Raw genomic sequence first — 23,320 nt, 5'->3', positions numbered from 1 at the left:
CATCTGCAGTGACCCCGTATGGCAGGGCGCAGTTGAACGTAGCTTATTCCAGATTTCAAAACACATTTTTCAACATTATTCTGAAATTGCATTGAAATGGTCTGAAACCAAATCTCAGACATGACGGCTACACCTGTTTAATCAGATGACACAGCTCATTATTAAACTCTGATGCATCAAACAATGACATCAAGCGTCCATATTCCAATTTTCCTTACATTAAACGTGTCATCCAGTTTCTGGCCACGTTGCAGGTTAGAGAATTACATATATTACATATATATAATAAGTATTTATGTTGTGTTAGAGCTGAGATGACCCCTTATACAGGAGATACTGGACTGGTTTAAAGGTTTGGGGTCTGTTTTACTGTAGAGTATTACCCTAGTAGTAATCACCAGAAATCAGTTTAAGCTGCTGGTGGGGAGACTCGCCTCCCTGTAACTGCCTTTGTCTGTATCTCTTTCTTGGCTCTTGACGGAGGCAGTCGCACTTTCTCTTTTTATCATTCACCATCCTCTGGTGAATAATAATCGAACAGGACCGCCTACCATGTGTTTCTCTTCAGGTTTAAATCGTTTGGATGTTTGGAGGCTGGCAGTGACGAAATAATAACTCGACTAAAATGCGTTAAGGCAAAAGTAACGAGCCGGTTTAGAAAATGTGAGAAGTAGAAAGTACAGATATTTGTTTATAAAGGCAGGGAGTAAAAGTAAAAAGTAGTGAGAAAAAGTAAGACTCGGGTAAAATACATTTGTATTTGTACTTCGTTACTTCTCACCTTTGTGCCCGAGGCCTTGAAACTGCCAAGCAGATGCACTCTCATGCAGCTCCTCATTTCCTGATAATAAAAGAGAAGACTGCAACATTAACTAGATACAATAATCTTTAAATGTCTGGATGAAAAAAGGAAAGATGTCATTTATGTTCTTTTTAAATAGTCGACCAAAAGGAACGAATGTGTTTTTAACATTTAATGAATTTTAATTATGAAATAAGTGCGAATTTTTTAAAGCATTTTGTTATGAAAGCTGAGAATAAAGTGAATAAAATTTTCACATGATAAACAACCGTAAACTTTTGCCGTTTCTTTCCTTTTTTCTCCAGGAAAGCATTTTGTGGACAAACACAGAGTCCAGCTGATCCAGAGAGTGAGCAACATCGCACCCATTTTGGATGAGCTCCTAGACAATGAAGTTATCAACCAAGAAACTTATACCAGAATTAGAGCTCTGTCTACCACTCAGGAGAAGATGAGGGAGCTCTACAGTGGTCCCCTGAAAGCTAGTGCAGCCTGCAAAGACATCTATGAGATCTTCTATGACATCCTTTTGGCAAATGAGAAATTTCTCGTTAAAGAGCTCAGTGAAAAGGATTAAATGTGTTGGGGAAAAAAAAACAGTTTTTAGACCAAATATAGATCTACCTGTTAGCGCCATTTATAGTCATTACATGTTTTATTTTGAAAGGCCTAAAAAGGATATGGTGCTTTGTTGTGAAAGGTTGTAAAAAATAAAGCAAGCGAATGGCGGAGCGACACGATGGTTTTACCGTCGTTGTTGCACAAACCGACACGTAAAACAGCCTCTGTCCATCCAGACTCTTATTTTAGATATAAGAGAAATAGAGAACTCCAAGAAGAAACAAAGATAGCCACTACATTAAGTAAAACCATCATGCTCCCGAGCAAGACGACTGCATCGCTATGAGATCGTGCAAAGTTTGATACAGCAAGTCAGTTAAGTGCACAGAGCTGTATGCATGAAGAATCTAAGAAAAGAAGAAATAAACTTTCATGGATAAAGTTTTGGACTATGATATGCTGCTAAGCTACAAGTCGTGTTAAAACTGAACAATTGCGATTCTCAACTTCTTACAAATAAGTCAGTGACAGTGTTTTTGGTCTTAAGAAGATGACACTAACTACGAAAGCCTCAGCTTTGTGTCATAGACCATTTTGTTTCATGAACACTTTTTGAATAAGAAGTTGTGTAAAAGGAGCAGAGATGGCAGATAAAGACCCGCAAGATTGCAGGCCCAGGGCACAGAGCTGCAGTAGCGGGACTGGCCATAAGAGGGCGCAGAAGTACACCGAAAGAGGTTTGGAAGAACAGCTCGGCAGGCACATAAACGCAAGAAGGTCCAAGCTGTCACAATTAACTTCAAAAATGAATAAAATTAGCGGACTGATGAAAGAGAATGAAAGCCTTGACATTGTTGATGAATGTTTAAGCAACTTTTCAAAGCTGCATGAAGAATTCTTACAGGCAAATGATGATGTACTGTCGCTGTTGCCAGAAGATGAAAGGAATGTGGACCAGATGCTCTGGTTCAATCCAAAAAAGGAGCAGTTCAGTGCATTTATGACCGAAGTTGAGAAATGGATCATCGTAACAAGACATCAGCATCAAGACGACGTGAGCCCAGATGACAGCGTGTCAGTGACTGCTAGACCAACTGCAAAGAAATCAGGTACCAGCGTTGGAAGAAGCTCAGTCAGTAGCCGCTCATCAAGATCGTCCAGAGCTTCTTCGGTATCATCTGTACGGCAGAAAGAAGAAGCAGAGCGCGCTGCTCTGCTCGCACGAGCCGCATCCTTGAAACAGAGACAAGCCTTGGACATTGAAGAATGTAAGTTAAAGGCAAGAAGAGAACAGCTTGAGATCGAGACAGCTATTGCTGCTTCTACAGCCAAAATAAAAGTGTTAGAGGACTGTGAATATGACAGCTGTAAAAATGATGTGGAACAGTGTGAATCGGCTGTTAAGCACTTCAGCTTCCAAGAGCCAAAGGTACAAGGTGAACATGATGGGCATTCAAAGGTAAACAGTCACAGTGTAAAACAAGAAGATGACTTGCACCAAACTGATGCCAGTGTTATTCCAATGAATCTATGTGAAGTCATGTTGAAACAAAATGATATCACTGAGATGTTAGTCAAACAACATAGACTGTCACATTTGCCTCAAAGAGACATTCCCATTTTTAGTGGTGATCCACTTGAGTTCATACCATTTACAAGAGCCTTTGACCATACAATTCATGATAAAACTGACAGTGACAGGTTATATTACCTTGAACAGTTCACCAGAGGTGAGCCCAGAGATTTGGTAAGAAGTTGTCAGCACATGGATCCTCAACAAGGCTACAGTGAGGCAAGGAAGTTGCTGTTTTGTCATTATGGTAATGAACTAAGAATTGCAACTGCCTACATGAACAGAGCATTCAATTGGCCACAAATCAAAACAGATGATGCAAAGGCTCTTCATAGCTATTCACTGTTTCTCACTGGTTGTAACAATGCAATGCAAGACATCAGTCAACTGCAAGAGATGGAGATTCCCACGAACCTCAGAGTTATAGTCTCCAAACTGCCATATAAAATGAGAGAAATGTGGAGAGTCTCTGCCTTTGACATTCAAGAAACAAGTGGAAGGAGAGCAAAGTTCTCAGATCTGGTTAGATTCATAAACAGACAAGCAAAAATAGTTGCAGATCCTTTGTATGGTGACATTAAGGATGCTGAAGACAAAGCAAAGTCATCTGCAAATCTGAGAATGACTAGGTCAAAGTCAAGTCAAAGTCAGCTTTATTGTCAATTCTGCCACATGTACAGGACATACAGAGAATAGAAACTACGTTACTCTCAATCCCTAGATAAAATAGCAAATGAACATTTAAATATAAGAGTGATTAAAAATGCAAGTAAAAATTTAAATAAATAAATACAATACAATTTTACATATAACAAGAAAGCTATACAATATACAATATAATGAGTAAATGACATTGAGTGCAAACCAGGCAGAGTAGTGCAAATGGGCAAATAGTGCAAATGGAGATTTGGTAATGTACGGTAAGAGATAGTGTAACAACAAAGTCTTATGAGGTAATGGCAGTCCAATGCTCCACAAAGTGACTGGTAACTGGTGCAGGCCAGTGAGTGAGTCAGAGTGTGTGTGTGTGTGTGTGTGTGTGTGTGTGTGTGTGTGTGTGTGTGTGTGTGTGTGTGTGTGTGTGAGACAGAGTTCAGTAGGACCGTGGAGGGGAGAGGGGGCAGAATCGGGAGGGAGTTAAGCTTCCTGACAGCCTGGTGGATGAAGCTGTCCTTCAGTCTGCTGGTCCTGGCCTGGAGACTCCGCAGTCTCCTCCCCGACGGCAGCAGCTTGAAGAAGCTTTGCATTGGGTGCGTGGGATCAGCTGCTATGCAAAGGGCTTTTTTTAGTGAGACGGGTGCTGTAAATGTCCTGGAGGGAGGGGAGAGAGACACCAATGATCCTCTCTGCAGCTCTCACTATGCTGCTCTCACTATGCTGCTGGTCATCCAGGCAAAGGGGAAGCACATTTGCTACAAGTGTAACACAAGCTGCAAATGAAAGGTCACCTGAAATTAATAAAAGCGCTTCTTGTCACACTAGCAATGCCTTCCAGAAACCATGCATATACTGTGAAAAACTCCATACACTGGCAGAATGTCAAAAGGTCAGAAACCAGCCTTACAAAGAAAGACTGGAGTTCCTTAAAGCAAAGGGTCTGTGCTTTGCATGTCTGACACAAGGTCATCTGAGTAAGGACTGTAAGAAAAGATCATTGTGTGAGTACTGCTCTAAGAGACATCCAAGTATGCTTCATTGGACAAAGGAGGAGGACAGTAAGGCAGACGATTGCATCCAGAGAAATGTCTCAGACATTCCCACAACAAGTGATGAAACACACACTCCAGGCAGAATTTGCGGAGTCACAGGGGCCGGAAAAGGCATTCATGTGTTATCGATCGTTCCTGTGTGGGTTAAGTTGAAGAAAGGCAATAAGTTGATTGAGACTTATGCATTCATGGACAATGGGAGCCAAGCCACGTTTTGTTCAGAAAAACTGATGAGACAACTGGGTGTAGAAGGTAAGAAGACAAAATTCATGCTTTGCACAATGGGACAAGAAAAGATGATGACAAGTTACCATCTGTCAGGATTAGAAGTGTGTGGTTTAAATGAGAACACCTATATAGATCTTCCTGACATTTACACTCATGCAGACATTCCAGTGTCTAGAGAGAACATCCCTACACAGGATGACTTAAAAAGGTGGCCACATTTTCGGCAAATCAAGTTCCCACATTCAGATGCAGACATTGGACTTTTGATAGGATGTGATGTGCACAAGGCTATGGAACCATGGGAGATTATTCATAGTAAAGATAACGGTCCATATGCTGTTCGAACAGTCCTGGGTTGGGTTATCAATGGCCCTCTCAAGAGAGATTCCTGCTCTACTCCTTCTGACAGAGAGCTGAGTGTTTCAGTAAATCGCATCTCTATCACTAATGTTGAGAATCTTTTGATGCAACAGCTCAACTATGATTTTCCAGAGAAAGCTTCTGAGGAAAAACGGGAAATGTCACGAGAAGACATTATGTTTATGGATTCTGTCAATGGCACAGCTGAAAGGATTAATGGTCATTATAGCATAGGTCTTCCTTTGAGAAACAATCAGCTCTCTGTCAGAAGGAGTAGAGCAGGAATCTCTCTTGAGAGGGCCATTTTTTTTTTTTTTTTTTGTTGATGAGTGAGTATAGGGGTGGGATTTAATAAGTTTTCTTCGTCCCACTCCTTTTTCAGGCAAGTTTTGTTTTTTGTTTTGTGTATTTTATGTTCAATATAGGTATTTGTTGTGCCTGAAAATGAATAAATAAATGAAAAATGAATGAAATGAAAACAAAGCTGTCAAAATGCCAAACAACCGCAGTGCAGTAATGCAGAGGGCAGAGAATCTGAAAAGAAAACTAATCAGATACACAGAGTTTCATAAGGAGTATCAGAGCTTCATGTCTGACTTGCTGAATAAAGGCTATGCAGTTCAGGTACAAAACATAAAGACTACCCCTGAAAATGAGAGAGTTTGGTACATACCACACCATGGGGTGTACCACCCTCAGAAAAGAAAACTCCGTGTAGTTTTTGACTGTGCAGCATCCTTTCAAGGGAAATCACTGAACGAAGAACTCTTGCAAGGGCCAAACCTAACGAACACACTGATTGGAGTACTAACAAGGTTTAGGTGGGATCACATTGCCTTGATGTCAGACATAGAAGCTATGTATCACCAGGTGCGAGTACCTCCAGAGGACAGTGATCTTTTGCGTTTTCTCTGGTGGCCAAACGGGAACTTGAATGAACCTCTGCAAGAATACAAAATGATGGTGCACTTGTTTGGGGCAACATCCTCCCCAAGCTGTGCAAACTATGCACTAAAAAAGGCAGCAGAAGATGCTAAAGAAAAAATGCCACTAGCAGCAGTTAATGCTGTTCTGAACAATTTTTATGTAGATGATTGTCTTCTGTCAGTTTCAGATGAAACAGAGGCATGTACTATGGTCAGGGACCTGTCTGCATTGTGTGAGAGTGGAGGATTTCACTTAACAAAGTGGATGAGCAACAGCAGAGCTGTCCTTGCTTCCATTCCTGAAAAGGAAAGAGCAAAGGAGATGAAAGATTTGGATTTGAGACATGATGCACTACCAGATGAAAGAGTCCTAGGAGTGAACTGGTGCACAGAGACAGATGTATTCAAGATCAGGATAACTGAAAAACCTGTGCCAACGACTAGGCGAGGCATCCTCTCATTTGTAAGTGCAATATATGACCCATTGGGCTTTTTGTCTCCTGTCATTCTGACAGCAAAAATCATCCTGCGAGAGCTATGTGGCAGGAAGATTTCATGGGATGAGGAAATCCCAGCTGAACTGGCTCAAAGGTCACAAGTTTGGCATTCAGAGCTTTCAAAACTTCATGGCTTCACCGTCAACAGGTGTTTGAAACCTGCTGGATTTGGAGTGGTCATATCTACACAATTGCACCGCTTCGCTGATGCCAGTGAGAGAGGTTACGGAGTCGTTACTTACCTCCTTATCACAAACCAGAAAAGAGAAACTCACTGCTCATTCATTATGGGCAAGTCCAGAGTGTCTCCTCTGAAGCAGATAACAATTCCACGTCTCGAGTTGACAGCGGCTGCAGTTGCTGTAAAAATGGACAAGCTCATGAGAAAGGAGCTGCAAATGCCACGAGAAGAATCTGTGTTTTGGTCTGACAGTAGCACTGTTTTAAAGTACATTTCCAGCGAGAACATCAGATTTAAGACATTTGTAGCAAACAGAGTGTCACTTATTAGAGACAACACAAAACCAAGTCAGTGGATGTATGTAAACTCTGAATTAAACCCTGCTGACCACGCTTCAAGAGGAATGAACACAGAGACATTCATGAAGTGTTCAAACTGGATTGCTGGGCCAGAGTTTTTGACAAAAGATAAGAAAAACTGGCCAATTCCACCGGACATTAAAGAAATACCAAAAAATGATGTCGAAGTCAAAGAGGTAATGAGTGTAGATGTTACAAAATTACCTGAAAATCCAGTGAACAAACTGATCTCTCACTATTCAGACTGGTACCGTCTAAAAAAGGCAGTTTCCTGGATACTTACGTTCAAGCAGCTGCTTGGCAGGTTAAGTGCGCATCGGAGGCTTCTCATGTCACAAGCAAGTGGCTGTGACAGCAGCAAAAGGAAATCTGAAAAGGTTGCAGGTCAAATGCAGCAGTTCAAAACATGTATTAAGGGATCTTCACTTACTACTGCAGATGTTGCAAAGGGAGAAACTGAGATTGTTAAGTTTTGTCAAAATCAAAGCTTCGCAGAAGAAATTGCAAGTCTTCAAAGGGGTGACAAGCTTAAAAGGAGCAGTCACATTGTGAAGCTGGATCCTTTTGTCCAGGATGGAGTTTTAAGGGTTGGCGGTAGGTTGCATGAGTCTGCACTACCAACCGATGTTAAGCATCAGGTGATTCTCCCTAAAGGTCATCATGTTTCTACTTTGATTCTGAGACACATTCACCAAGAAACAGGCCATGGAGGAAGGAATTACATATTATCCAGGCTGAGAGAAAGATTCTGGATTCCACAGGCAGATTCAGCAATAAGAAAGATCCTGTCAAAGTGTGTAACATGTAGAAGGACATCTGCGAAACCTGGTGAACAAAGAATGGCAAACTTGCCACAAGATCGCCTGATTCCTGACAAACCTCCATTCACGAATGTGGGCGTAGACTATTTTGGACCTTTTGAGGTCAAGCATGGGCGCAGCAGAGTTAAGCGATATGGTGTATTGTTTACATGTCTTGCTGTTAGAGCAATACACATAGAAGTTGCCCACTCACTTGAGACTGATTCTTGCATAAATGCATTCAGGAGGTTTATTGCAAGACGAGGTCAAGTTTCTGTCATGAGATCAGACAATGGCACTAACCTTGTGGGTGCAGAAAGGGAAATGCGTGAAGCAATCAAGGGATGGAATCATTCAAAAATCTCGGAAATGCTCGTGCAAAAGGGCATCACCTGGATATTTAACCCCCCAGCAGGGTCATATTTTGGAGGAATCTGGGAGAGACAAATTCGCTCAGTTAGAAAAATTCTTAACCAGATCCTAAAGCAGCAACCTCTGGATGATGAATGCTTGCGGACATTGCTATGTGAAGTTGAAGCAATTGTCAACGGCAGGCCAATACCGTAGCAGTGTTGAGTAAAATGACAATATTGTCATTAGCTCTGAATATAGCAAATGTAGTTATCACCGCGACTACTAGCACAGAATAGGAATAAAGACTGAGTAACTTTAACATAAAATATACCTCATATTGACAGAGATAATTATTTTTTTCAAGCAGTTAAAGCAGTTTTTGCATCTAGTATGATTAACTAAAGTATGTGCACATTATTTTTTAAGGCTTATTGCTGGAAACATGCTCTGATATAGTTTCTTTTTATGCAGAAATTCTGAGGAAGTAATATTTAGTGTTATTAAAAAAACCAAACAACAGCAACTTGACCATGCAAATTATCTTACTTATTTAGCCATGTGTTTCATTTTTTCAGCACACATATGACAACTTAGAATCTGTCAAAGTCCTTGTAACCACTTTTATAGATGAGAAAGAAATTTGTAAAAAAAAAGAAAATTCTTATTGTCAGCAGTGCCACAGACATCATAGGTCAAAGCCAAGCTCAGCACATGGGCTGTGTGCTTGATAGTTGCTAAAGTATAACACTGATTTCATGGAATATATTGATGTTGACAGTGAGGTAGACGTGAGGCTATCGTCCTGTCAGCTGGAGGGCCACCGATGGAAACCTCTCTTGGGGAGACAAAATCAGGTACACTTTGCATTTCTCCAGTTTCCTAAGACATGAAATGTGTTTTAACAGTTATTAACTATTAGTCAGGATCAGATTTATTCACCAAGTAGCAACTAGAAGAAAATCAATTTATTTATTATTCAGAATTTATTTTATTCATTGAGTTATAATCACGGTAGTTAAGAAACCGCCTTCTTCTGCTGCAGCTTTTTGAGTAAACTCATGCTTTTATGCTCTGTGGAAATTTGCTGTCATGACTTTGAAGATTATTGCAGAGAGGTAAAGTCTCTGGTGTTGCCTTTACACAGTCTACCATTACCACAGAAGAACAAATTCAACCCCTGAAGTCACTCAGGAAAGCCCCACAGATTCTTAAGGAGTATGAAACCTGTCGGTGCCATCGAGGAGGCTCCTTGTGAAGACTTGCATTGGGGATTTGGTGGAGAGGTGTGGTTAGTAAGTATCGCACTTTACTGTACTTTGTTAAAATTTTGCAATGAATGTTTTCCTTTAAAAATGTTGAAGTGCACAGAAGTAAAAAAGTTTACCTTTGTTTTCCAGTTACCCTCTTAGTGCAGAGAAGCTAACTGTAGCGAAAAGCATCATCACCACTTTTCCATCCCTGAGTGGCAGGACAGGGGGAAGGATTTGTAAGTAAATTTAGCATTTTAGTAATTTAAATTCCACTACATACTGTAAATTGCACTTGTTCCCACTTACTGTGTATCGTTTAACCTTTATCTAATTATTTATTAGAGCTTTTTTTCTCAGTTAAAATTGCTCAGCTGTTACCCATATACCTCTGTCCTTTCTAACTAAGGAGCATTATTATGATCCAGTCTCTCATTGTGGATTCCTAGAGACTAAACTGCGCAACCTTAGACGGAATCTCGACCAGGGGCAGAGACGTTATAAGAAGTGAGAAGTGACAGATGACTGTGGTGAAGACAAGAAGCTCATGCGAGAGGATGGGAATACCAGCAGCACAGATGAGTGGGTCACCCAAGTTATTGCGGCCCTCAGCTGAGAACCTTCCAATTATCATGTCAGGCATGGAGGAAACATACACCAGTCTCAGAGCCTGGAATATTCGGAGAGTACCCACGGTTTTTGGACTTGCCAAGTCTGGTAAGTTGCTTGGTTCCCTGGTAATGGTTTATGTACTCCTTCTCCACTCAGTTGTGTTTTGCATACAAAGTATGTAACAGGAGTCGATACATTTGGAGGTATGTTTATGAGCTCCTAGTGAATATTTTGAAAGTTTTATAACTTCAGAGTTTGATCATTACTCACTGCGCACTGATTACAATGAGCATCACTTTTCACATGGTCCAAAATCTTAGTCGTACCACCAAATGACTATCTAATAGTAGGGACATCAAATAACTATATATTCAAGTTTCATTCTATATATTCAAGTTTCATTCTATATATTCAGACTTTGGTTGGAATATATATATAATATTTTCCTAAAGGGCATGCCATAATATATATATATATATATATGTGTATATATATGTGTATATATATATATATATGTGTGTTAAATTGCGTATGAGGAGACAACAGGTCAGTCGGTTTCCCCTGCCGTCTGTTATCCTTGGAAATGTTCAGTCTCTTAGGAACAAACTGGATGAACTCCAGGGAAACGTCAGGTTCCAGAAAGACTTCAAGCACAGCTGTGTAACAGGGAAATCTCAAGGAGGGGGAGTATGCTTGTATGTGAACAAACGTTACTGTAGCGCTGTGACTGTTAGAGAATGTATTTGTACACCAGATGTTGAACTTCTATCCGTGTCACTACGCCCTTTTTATCTCCCTCGTGAGTTTCCACAACTTTTTATAACCGTAGTTTATATTCACCCGAAGGCTCACCCCGCCTCCACTTGCAGCATCATTTCAGACGTAGTGCAGAAGCTGCAGGCGCTTTCTCCTGATGCACCAAACTTTATAATGGGGGATTTTAACCATGTCTCCCTTAAATCAACTTTGGGCAATCTGTATCAATATGTATCCTGTCCTACCAGACGGGATAAAATGTTGGACCTCTGTTACGGATCGGTGAAGAATGCTTATAAATCCCTCCCGCTTCCTCCTCTGGGATCTTCTGACCATAACTGTGTGCATCTTCTGCCCATCTATAAAACTGTCTTAAAACGAGAGAAGACAAAGACTAAGGATGTTGACATATGGTCAGAAGAATCTGTGCTTACCTTGCAGGAATGTTTTAAGTGTACAGATTGGGAAGTTTTTATTCAGTCTTGTGGAGATGATCTCGACGCTTTGGTGGATGTTACTAGCTCTTATGCAGTATTTTGTAAAGACATGATTATACCCCGTAAGCGTGTTAAGATTTACGCTAACAATAAGCCATGGGTCACTAAAAGTGTCAAATCCTGTTTAAGGAAAAAGAGACAGGCCTTTAAAGAGGGGGCTGTTACCGATTTTCAGACAGCCACCAAGGAAATGAAAATCGAGATTTTGAAAGCAAAACAGAGCTGCAAAAACCTTCTTGAAAGCAAATTTGCTGCAAAAAATTTGGGGTCTGCCTGGACTTGTATGAAAACCATAGCAGGGTTTCAAAATCCCCAGAGCGGCAGTCAGGTCATTTTAGATGGTTTTAATTCAGACAGAGATTTTGCAAATGCTTTGAACATGTTTTATGCTCGTTTTAGTTCTTCTGATTTTAGCGAGGATATTTTGGAACTGAAACAGAAACTGAGAGATACTCAGCACTTTATTATTGAACTCAGCGATGTTAAAAAGGCCTTTCATACAGTCAGTGTGAACAAGAGCCAGGGTCCTGATAATATTAGTGCCGCCTAATTAAATCTTGTGCTGATGAACTCAGTCCTATATTTGAGGTTATTTTTAACAAATCCTTGCAAACACAACATGTGCCCTCTCTTTGCAAAGAAGCAGTCGTGGTTCCTGTCCCTAAATCTAGTCGTCCAAAAATTCTAAACGACTTCAGGCCTGTTGCCTCACTTCAGTTGTCATGAAAGTCTTTGAAAAAAATCATCAGAAATGTGATTATGAAAGAGACTGAAGGTCAGCTGGATCCAATGCAGTTTGCATACAGGCCCATCAGAGGAGTGGAGGACGCACGTTTGACTTTACTAAATCTAATTCTTAAACATGTAGAGAGTAAAGGGACTTTTGCAAGACTTCTTTTCATTGATTTTTCTTCGGCTTTTAATACAACACAGCCCCATATTTTAATTAAAAGACTTTTAGAACAGTTTGAAATCAGGAAAAACCTGGTGGGCTGGATTTTAGATTTTCTAACAGACAGGTCACAAAGAGTGAGAATAAATGGGGTTCTGTCTGACCCAGTGTTCTCCTCCACAGGTTCTCCTCAAGGGTGCGTCCTATTGCCCTTATTATTCACTCTCTATACAAATATGTGTCAGGGCAGACATGAAAACAGGGTCATTATTAAATATGCAGATGACTCTGTTATTGTCAGCCTACTGAAAGAGGGTGAAATTAACCACGGTCCAGTCATTGATGACTTTGTTCAGTGGTGTGAGGAGTCTCATCTCCAGCTGAACATATCTAAAACAAAAGATATGGTTGTTGATTTTAGGAAACAACAAAATGGGGACGGATCACTTTAATTAAAGGTCAGAAAATAGAGCAAGTACAATCATATAAATATCTTGGGACCATAATAAATGAAAAACTGAACTTTGATCAAAATTGCAAATCAGTTTGTAAAAAGGGTCACCAGCACCTTTATTGCCTTAGGAAACTTGTTCATTTCCACATTGACCAAAAAATTTTAACTTTGTTTTATCGTTCTTTTATTGAGTCTGTTTTATCCTTTTGTTTGGTGGCATGGTTTGGTCAGACCTCTGTCACAGAGAAAAACTCTCTAAATCAGATAGTGAGATGGTCCAGTCGTCTGATAGGTGAGCCACAGTCTTGTTTAGCCTCCCTGTACTCTAAGCAGGTACAGAGGATGGCTTTATCAATCCTTAAAAATGGTTCCCATCCTCTAAGGGGTGAATTTCAGCTTCTTCCCTCAGGACGGAGGTTTCTATTTCCGAGATGCAGGACAAAGCGTTATAAAAATAGCTTTGTCCCCGTTGCTGTCACTGAATTAAATAAGAACTGTTTTTGATTCGAAATATTAAAATTACTATATATGTGCCACAGTGAGGTTTATATCTTTACTAGGTATGTGTGTTTTTAAAGGGATGTCAAATGCTGTCATTTTTCTGTAAAGCAAATTTACCTTGCCTTTGGGTATAAATAAAGTTACCTTACTGAAACCCGTCACACCCCGCTTAACGACACTGCAATCGTGGCACACACTGCAAACAATTCGGGTCTCAGCGCAGCTGGGAATCAGTGCTATGCATGGCCTGCGATTGGGAGATGAAGGGAAGTGGCACAAACAATTAAACAAAAAAAACAAAAGTGAGGTCACACTAAAAAAGTCCAATGACACATTAAAAATAGGCACATGCAATAGCAAACGATCCAAACAAAAATGGCAAAAGTCTCTTACCGATAGTATACCCACTCGCACCTGAGTGAATTAATTGCCTCTGGTTTTTTCCACAGAGGAGCGCTGACTTCACCCCACACACCCACTACCTTTTCACAGTTCTTCAGCCAATCACCTGGCAGAGAGCAACAAACTGCCAGGTGACACTTGTTACAACCCTCCCCTTCAAAGGGCATCGGCGACCCGACGATGAGCTGAAAAGAGAGCACACTTAAAATTTTGCTCATTTTATAATGGATTGTGGCAATTTAAATGGGTTTGAGTGCTGTCCAGCAGTCTTCCTCATTGACCTACGAGACCCTTGCGCCAAGCTGGCAACATCTTCCTCCCCAGGTTCTAGAGTGCAACGATGACCCAAAAGATACTCCCTAAACTTTTCAGTGACGGCCCACTTGAGAGCTACAAGCTCAAGCTTCATGGAACTATAATTCCTCATATTCCGCTCTGTAGGCTTTAAGGTCCGACTGGCAAAAGCTATTGGCCGCAACTTACCCTCATACTCCTGGGAAAGCCCTAGCTGCTCTTTCATGCTGATTTTCATCAGAATTGGGTAATGTCGGGCAATATGTCCAATTTGCTCACACCTAAAACAAATTGGTTTATCATTTACCGTCCTTCTACGTCGAGAAGTGTGATTGCTAGAAGCAGCCACCTCCTGTGGGTTTAATGCCTTAATGACCAACTCTAATTGTGTCTTGTTGGGGGAAAACTGTAAAAAACCCAGGAGAAATAAAGACACAATGAGACAAAGTTACTTTCTTTATCAAACGTGTACACGGGTGAGCTGCTAAGAACAACTCACACCATGCACAGTGGCTTGGTAATTTTTATAGGAAAGACAGTGAGAACAGGATAAGAAAATACAAAACAAATAAAATAAACAACTCCATATGTGGCGCTAGTCTCGTCAGCAGAGAGCTGGGAGAAGGCTGTGAGAGATAAAACAATCTAAAACAATATGTCCCAAAACAGTATGTCTTTGCTGAGAAAGTCTAAAAAGATAATTCTAAACTAATCTAACCATAGACAAAAGGGCATGCTTGCACATTTAAAAGGAGGTAAAGAAACAGAAACATTTTTCCTGTAACATTCCCTCCTGTTTTAACTTATTTTAAATGTATACAACAATTGTCTGTGAAGGTTATTTATTAAGTATCTTAAGCAATTTTTAAATTTTCAAAATGTCAGCATAGCAGAAATGGAAGTCATTTGGTCTAAAGAATAAAACAAAAGAAAATAATACAAAGAAAAACATAGTAAATGAAAGTCATAGTAAATGAAATAACAAGTGGAATAAACAAGAAAAAATAATAAAACTAAAACTACAAAAAATAAAGGATAAAAACCTTATTTTAAAACGAAAACTTACAAAAATAAAAGGGTGAAAAGTAAAATGAAAACTTTATATTTAAAAATGATGAAAACCTAATATGTAAAATGAAAACTTCAAAAAATACAAGGATGAAAACCTTATATTATAAAATGATGCAAACCTTAAATTGAAAACTTTATATTTAAAATGAAAAAACTTATGTTTAAAACTCAAGACTTCAAAAAAATAAAAGCATGAAAACTTGCATAACCTACTAATGTTTTAATCAGTGCATGATCACTTGACAAGTCATTTTTAATCACCACGTCATTTATTAGCAGCTAGTACAAGTTCTCCTCTAACAGAATTGCAACGGGATGTTGTTCTTCTTCAGGCACGGCAACATAAGCAGTCATTGTAGTTGTTATCATCTGTGAAATCATTACTCTTAGGCATGGCAACACACACAACACTAATATGAGCAGTGCTATCATGATGAGACCTAGAAGGAAAAATGGCTTTGCTACAGCAGCCAGCCATGAACCGCTGAACAGCCAGTCCAGCCAGCTTTGTGCTGTAGCTGCTCCAGGTGTGTGTTCAGTGACATATTTTTGCAGAGCGGTCAAATTCTGCAAAGCTTCATAAATGTCTCCTCCAGTTTCGTATCCATCAGGGATAAAAGTGCAACATGTTTCCCCGATCAGCTTGCAAACTCCTCCTTGTGATGCTGTTAGCAGGTCTAGTGTCAGTCTGTTCTGCAGCACCATCGTTCTGATGGCCTGCTGTTCTCCTGCTAAGGCGGTTCCCAGGGTCTTAGTCAAGTTGATGTGTCGTAGCAGAGCATATCGGTTGATTTCCACATGATCCCGCACCTCGGCAACTCCAATGCCGGGGATCAAGCTCTGTAAGAATTTCACTCCTCAGATGCGAAACTCTGGTTCCTTTACTGCTTGGTGCCGTCCGTGCACATCCTGTCTGGTAATGAGTCTTTGTTTGTAGTATCATTCGGTAGCTGTAGTTGGAGCGACAGTTGAGGCTCATCAGTGTCGCGTTACTGGCACAGGTTTCGTTGAGTGAACAGTCCATACACTTCCTCTCGTTCCTTGGTGGGCAGAAAGTGTATATGTATTTGCATAGCAGTCAGTTTTATTATTCAAGTAAGCTGTAGTGTTCATAAACTGCCACCAGAAATTAGTGGCATAGCCATGGGGAAACTTGGTGTACTTTCCTTTGTCATACAGTGTCTGCCTTTTCTTCATATTGCGTGACTTGTTGTCCCTCACGGAAGCAAAGATGAGGAGCCCGGCCATGGTCAGGGCCGCTGCAGTTATTAAGAGCCACCACCTCATGACGACGGAACACACCCTCCTGTCGCGAGTAGACCCCCCCGGCCAGGAAAGCTGACCCCTCCACCGGGCGAGATCACAACAAGTGGGCAAGCCTGCCGTCAGCTGTGTTTAGATGGCTTCACTTACTGGCTCTGATGGATGCAAGATGGTCGTTCCGCTATTTTGCAAGCTCCAGTTTTTCCTTTGGAGCACTTTGATCAGAACCCAGTCACCGGGCTGTGATCTGCAAGACACTTGATAGACATCATTACATTCTTCGTCATTTACAATCATCTCTTTATTTTCCTACAACTTAGACATACATTTTGCTACTGAAATTGTATCTGCCTTTTTCACTGGGTAGATTTCTGGCCACTTTGAGAATACATCTATAACCACTAGGGTGTATTTTTACCCTTGGCATTCATTTAGCTCAATAAAGTCCATATGGATTGTGTGGTCTCAGGTTTCCCTGAGCATTACATTTTTGACACGTCATGCATGTTCTGACAAATTGTTTTGCTGAGGTTTCAAAACTTACAGTGTAGAATTTACAGTGTAGAAATGAGAGTTGACAATACTGGTCAGTCCCCCCGTTGACAAATGCGTACAGCCATGAGTCACTAATGCCGCCATTTTGTGGAGGAATTTTTTGGCAACACTGGCTTGCCATAACACATCATTAAGTCGTTTGTCAGAACTGCACCGTGTTTTAACCATTTTGCCTGCTCTGCTGTGCTTGCTGCTTTTGTTCATTTTTCAACACATCCAGTGGAATCTGATGTGTGTTCACTGCCATCAATGTGATGTTTGTCTTTTGTGCCGCCTATTTTGCTGCTCTGTCAGCAAAATTGTTGCCTGTAGTAATGAAAGAGTCAGTAGGCGTTGTAAGAGGTTGGCATGCTGGTTTGCCAGTTGGTGTAATCATTCCTCTGTTATGCCAAATTTTTTGCAAAATGATGCACAGCAGAGAAAACATACTGGCTGTCTGTATGTATGTTTATTAGTTTGTCTTTGTGTATTTAGCTTTCGCGTATCACAGCTATCAGCTCAGCGCTCTGTGCAGGACATGAAGAAGAAAGTGGTTTTGCTTCTATTATTTTACTATCTGTGGTTACTGCGTAACCTACACAATTTCGGCCTGTGCTGTAAGGTCAAATGCTGTTCTCCTAGCTTTCACACTTGCTGATCATAAGGTGGATCTGGGCCTGGAGTTTGTTTAAATCTCAGAATGTTGTGATACTCGGTCGGTTTCTGGCACTCAGGTGTAATACCAGAAAAGAATGGCATGACTGCTATCTTAAGTTTTGTCAGAGCGTCTCTACCTAGCAAATTTACTGGACACGACGGGTCATATATGCATTTAATAAAGAACCTGCGGCCACTTGCTGTGTGTACTAGTTCTAAAAGGGCAGTTAATTGTTGTACAGTTGTGTGGCCTGAAGCTGACTTTACAACTAATTTGTCCTCTACTCCTACAATCTCGTGGGAAGTGACCTTCCTCTCCACGGTTCTAGCAGGCGTTGTCTCTATGTTATCTGCTGTTTCTGCGTGGCTGTCTGCAGCCTTGGTGTTTGTGACTTTGCTCGCCTCTCTGTTCCTGATAGCCACCTGCGAAGTAGTGTTTTAGTCTGTTGTCAACACGTCAGCCTTATTTCTAAGTTACAGAATGCTTCTTCTCCTTTTTTTTTTTGGTTTGGGAGAATAGATGCAACTCTACATTTTCACTTAAGGCATTTTTAGATAATTTCTAGTTCTTCAAACAATTCATGGATCTCACACATTTCAAACTTTCAAGTTAGGGTTGTTTCCCATTTATACAAATATATATATTTAACTTTGCATTGCTCACAGCTCATAGCTCACAGCTCTAAACCTAGGCATTTTTCAATCATATGCCTAATCACTATGTGTCACTGTGATTCTCAAGTATTGTCACAAGTTCGTTTAAATTCGTTTCCAAAACCAACAAAATAATCAAACAAAAACAAAAACATAAACGTGTCAGGACACAAAAGAAAAAAAAAGAAAAATGCTGCCACCCGAACAAGGCAGAAGTCTGCATATGTTGGCTTGTAATAGCATGCAGCTTGTAACATGGTAGACTAATGTGCCTGTGTTAATTCAGCTCCATATTATTGTGTGAAGTTGCACTGGGTTGGGAGTGGTTTTGTGTGTGTCACATTTTTGGTGAGCCAATGGCTGGAATGGGGTTGGACTAATTAGAGGCAGGTGTACTTGATTACACTGATACACCGGTCTACTTATAGCCCACACTACAAACACTGCTGTGTTGTTTTGTCTCTCTGTGCAGGTATGTAATGTGATGAAATCAGATATGTTTGGGATGGACGGGTTTTGCCCTATGAATTTTATATTAGGTGTGTCGTTTTGTCTCTCTGTGCAGGCCAGGGCCTATTATATGCCACAGCCTAAAGGCAGCAGGGTTGCAGAGGCTTGAGTGACCACTGACTATATGCTTGCAGGGTGGTGGGTCTCCAAGGACAACTTCTAACCCTGTTAAAGGCAACATGTGGAGTGCAACTTGGCCGTGTGGCATAGCTGGCTCTGGCCTTGGGACTGTTTTTATACAATTCTTAAGTGGGACACTGGACTGTTTTATCTTTTATCTCTTGATATATTTTTTGTCAATAAATTATCTTTTAGAATTTTATTGACTGACATCTTTTTGCCCATGACTGAGATGGTTGGTCAGACCTAGAGTCTCTTTGGGTGTGTTACAGCAGCTTCTGCTCTAAAAGAAACAAATAAATAAAAAGAAAAGAAAATGTGGAACATGCTCATCAGCTTAGCAGTGTCTACATATTTAATTCAGCTTCTCAATCCTGTAGTTGTAGCTGTTGTCTACAGGGTTTTGCTTATTGGTTGTTATTACAGGTGTGCTCTATCTCAGCAATGTGTCATTCTAGGATGATAAGTTTCAAGCTGGTCAAGTGCCTCTATGCACTTCATTAGTTTAGTTATTCTCCGTATTGTCTTCATCTCACATGTCATTACACTGAGTTTCAGCAAACCTTAAGCTTGATGCAGACTACTGCTTAACAATTATTCACCTCACATCATAACCGACTAAGGTGCCTCTTCATATTAATATTATGTCATTGTTAATATTATCCTCTTTGTCTTATATGACAGCAATAGCATATTATAATATTTTATCAGTGTGTACCACTATACTACTGAGCCAATTTGTTAGTTAGGATCATCTTATTCAGCAAACAGATAATTTTGAATTCATCCAATCTGCGGTCACATTTGTTCTCTCTGTTGCATGGCGGACCAGGCAGTTCTATTATAATGTATATTTTATTTTGTATCCATCAAGGGCTTCAGATGACCTGCAGAATCATCCTTTTCCCAAGGTGGAGACCGTTACCTTTTCACACACTGTCCTTGGCTGAACAGTGACAGCCTTAATATACTTTATTTATGTTATTAAAATATTTGTGTGAATTATTTGCTTTATATTCATTTTATACATTGTGGGCATGGTCATCATGCCAACTGTGTGTCATTGTTAATATCACTTTACAGGTTGTTATCCTTGCTATTATTAATTTCAAATACTCTAAAGATAATTTCTACTGTAATTTTCCCTTTGTTCATCTTTATTTCGTACTTTTTATATTTCTATCTACTCAGTGGGGTCTGTTTTCAACCCTTTTGAACTACTGCAAAACTACTGTGATCTCTAGTTTTCACTTAATAAGGGATTATTATGTTCTTCCTGATATGGGTGTTGCTGCAGATGCGGCTGCAGGAGTGAGTGATGGTTTACTAAAAGGATTGTGGGAACTGCACAGTGTCTCGTCTTCTGGTTTTACTAAACTGGCAGTTGAGTTCTGTTCTTCTGACTGTTTATATTTTGTTTTCTTAAATCTCTCAGTTTACAGACACTGTTTTTGTCCGGCATCTGGACTTTTCTTTTCTCACCACTGCTCGTCAGCAGGAGTGAGTTTTAATTTCACTTGCTTGATTACCCATCTTATTTATGTATTTACTTATTTTTGTTTAAGTAATATATACACGATACAGCTGCTATCACCTTCGCTGGTATTAGAGACGAGAGTGGTTGCTCACACGCCCTTCTACTTTCGGACTATTTCCAAAAGCGGTGTGAACTTTACGAGACAGAACTCGACCGTTCTCTCAACTCACCAGCACGTCAGTGAATAGCAGTAAAAGAAAAAACACAGTAGGAGCAGCTCAGTCTCTTATTGGACCGTGAAAATTCAGCTTGCTCCGTTAATTAAAACAATACACACACACACATACATTCACATTCACACTTATTCGCGCGATCGGAACCCTTATCATAAGGGGAGCTGCCAGTCTTTCTGTAGACGAGCTACTTATTCCCTTGACCCAGCTGGGGGAGCTACCCAGAGCTCCAAACCTAACCCACAAGAGTGGGGAGCTTCCAGTCGACGAGCTCCAAGCTACCAGCCGACGAGCTACTTTAAACCCACAGAAGTGGGGAGCTTCCAGTCGCGACGAGCTACTTTCGCTATTTTAAATTCCCTGAATTTAAAATACGCTTTTACGCAAGATTGTGTCAGTGTGTCTGTATCTACCTGGTCGGTGTCGCCGGGTCTGGTCCACCTCGATCGGGCCCCACCACCGTGGGTCGCTTTCTAGAACGTTGGCCAAGACTCGAATTTAACGCCCTTGGTCTTTGACCACACACCTAGTGTGTGGGCTGTCGACAGACGAACAACGTGGACTGGTCACGGAGATGGGACACGATGGAGGTGATCCGGCTGTCGAAGGACCAAGAAATGTTGGGGGAAAACTCTGTAAAAAACCCAGGAGAAATAAAGACACAATGAGACAAAGTTACTTTCTTTATCAAACGTGTACACGGGTGAGCTGCTAAGAACAACTCACACCATGCACAGTGGCTTGGTAATTTTTATAGGAAAGACAGTGAGAACAGGATAAGAAAATACAAAACAAATAAAATAAACAACTCCATATGTGGCGCTAGTCTCGTCAGCAGAGAGCTGGGAGAAGGCTGTGAGAGATAAAACAATCTAAAACAATATGTCCCAAAACAGTATGTCTTTGCTGAGAAAGTCTAAAAAGATAATTCTAAACTAATCTAACCATAGACAAAAGGGCATGCTTGCACATTTAAAAGGAGGTAAAGAAACATAGAAACATTTTTCCTGTAACATGTCTGTTGGGCTTTAAAAAGGGACACCAACTCAGCATATTCTGATGTTCTAGAATCTACACTTTCACAAGAAGCTTGCATATCTGCAGAGACTGAAACAGACTGATTATATCTAGACCTAAAAGGCTGATTCTCATACTGTGCTATCCACCTGGTCGCTTCGGCTCTCGCCTCACGAATTGTCCACTGTGGATTGGCATTAATCAAATCTCTCAGCCTGATCCTCAGTGTCAGATCTCTAACACCATCACAAAATTGATCACGCAGATCTTTTGAAGCTTTTCTTGCGGCTTCCTCATCCGTTTTAATAATCTGGTCCATTAACGCCATCAGAGAATGAGAAAAGTCAATTAAGGACTCTCCTTCTAATTGTTTACGATTGAACAATCTGCGTTGCAAAGAAATGTGGGAATCTAAGCAGCTGTACATTTCTTTCAGTGTAGCAAAAATTTCTCAACATTTTCTTTCTGTTCCTTTGGCAAAAACTTTATCTCAGTGCGTGCAGTATCCTCTAAATGGTTAAAAATAATTTGAGCTTGCTCTTTTTCTGTTCTGCCTCTCGTGCGCACAAAGTCTCTCATTTGCTCAATCCACTCATCTAGAGTCAGTGAGCCCATATTGTCCAACTTCCCTGTAAATGTTGGCAACTTTCTATCCTGTTGTACATATACCACAGGATTGGGTCTCACAGTCTCTGATTCACTTCCTGTAGCTCCTGTTGATGTAGAGTGCCTCTCTGTACCCACAGATGCCGTTTTCAAGTCTAAGTTCATTCTCCAACTCCTGTATACATTGGGCCATTGTTTGTTGCTCGCTTCCCTCCATGATGGCGATCGAGACCTGGCTGCTCCTTTGCTCCAATCTTACAAACCTGTCCCTGCTGTCCTTACAAAATAACAAAACAAAATGGCCACTCCCTTGAATCCTGTTCGTAACAACGCCAAAATGTAACCGAGGACAAGGGATGAGTAAACGGGGCAAAGAAATAAATTGATCATTTATTTATTACATACGTTAGACATACTAATTCCCAGTCACTTCCAGACAGGACTTACAACACATCCTGCTGATATCCCAGCTGCACATGAGACTTACCACACAAACTGTGCGAAAATAACAACACTGAAACCCGTCACACCCCGCTTAGCGACACTGCAATCGTGGCACACACTGCAAACAATTCGGGTCTCAGCGCAGCTGGGAATCAGTGCTATGCATGGCCTGCGATTGGGAGATGAAGGGAAGTGGCACAAACAATTAAACAAAAAAAACAAAAGTGAGGTCACACTAAAAAAGTCCAATGACACATTAAAAATAGGCACATGCAATAGCAAACGATCCAAACAAAAATGGCAAAAGTCTCTTACCGATAGTATACCCACTCGCACCTGAGTGAATTAATTGCCTCTGGTTTTTTCCACAGAGGAGCGCTGACTTCACCCCACACACCCACTACCTTTTCACAGCTCTTCAGCCAATCACCTGGCAGAGAGCAACAAACTGCCAGGTGACACTTGTTACACACTTAAAGCCAAATTAACTCATAAAATGTGTCCGTCATAATAACGTTACAGGCTGTGCTAGGCTTTGGCCCACATCAGTCTAAAATTGTATGTAACCATGAATAACGTGTTTTGGAAACTAACTGCACAACAGGCAGCACTATTAGTTCTCTCAGTCTCAGAGCAGCATTTCTAATTTTGATTGAAACTGTCAGAGAAAACGGCAGCCTCGAGCAGCCCGGATATTAGTTTACAGAGGCTGTTAGAATTATATGTCTA

At 40.7% G+C, this 23,320-nt stretch overlaps 1 protein-coding gene across 1 annotated transcript in view; it reads left to right on the top strand.

Moving 5' to 3' along the window:
* Positions 1-23,320, top strand: part of LOC308406210 (uncharacterized protein) — a 49,315-nt gene that overhangs the window by 16,166 nt on the left and 9,829 nt on the right. Inside the window, exons 17-21 of the mRNA XM_080897083.1 lie at positions 1,108-4,897; positions 9,129-9,204; positions 9,495-9,642; positions 9,748-9,836; positions 10,047-10,314. Of these exons, the coding sequence (XP_080753209.1) occupies positions 1,108-1,379 (272 nt within the window). The 3' untranslated portion in view covers positions 1,380-4,897; positions 9,129-9,204; positions 9,495-9,642; positions 9,748-9,836; positions 10,047-10,314. The remainder of the gene's footprint in view (positions 1-1,107; positions 4,898-9,128; positions 9,205-9,494; positions 9,643-9,747; positions 9,837-10,046; positions 10,315-23,320) is intronic.

This window comes from Rhamphochromis sp. 'chilingali' (genome assembly GCF_963969265.1).
Source record: "Rhamphochromis sp. 'chilingali' genome assembly, chromosome: 11".
Lineage (NCBI taxonomy): Eukaryota > Metazoa > Chordata > Actinopteri > Cichliformes > Cichlidae > Rhamphochromis > Rhamphochromis sp. 'chilingali'.
The sequence above is the reverse complement of the archived record's forward strand: the minus strand, read 5'-3'. Positions and strand labels throughout refer to the sequence as shown.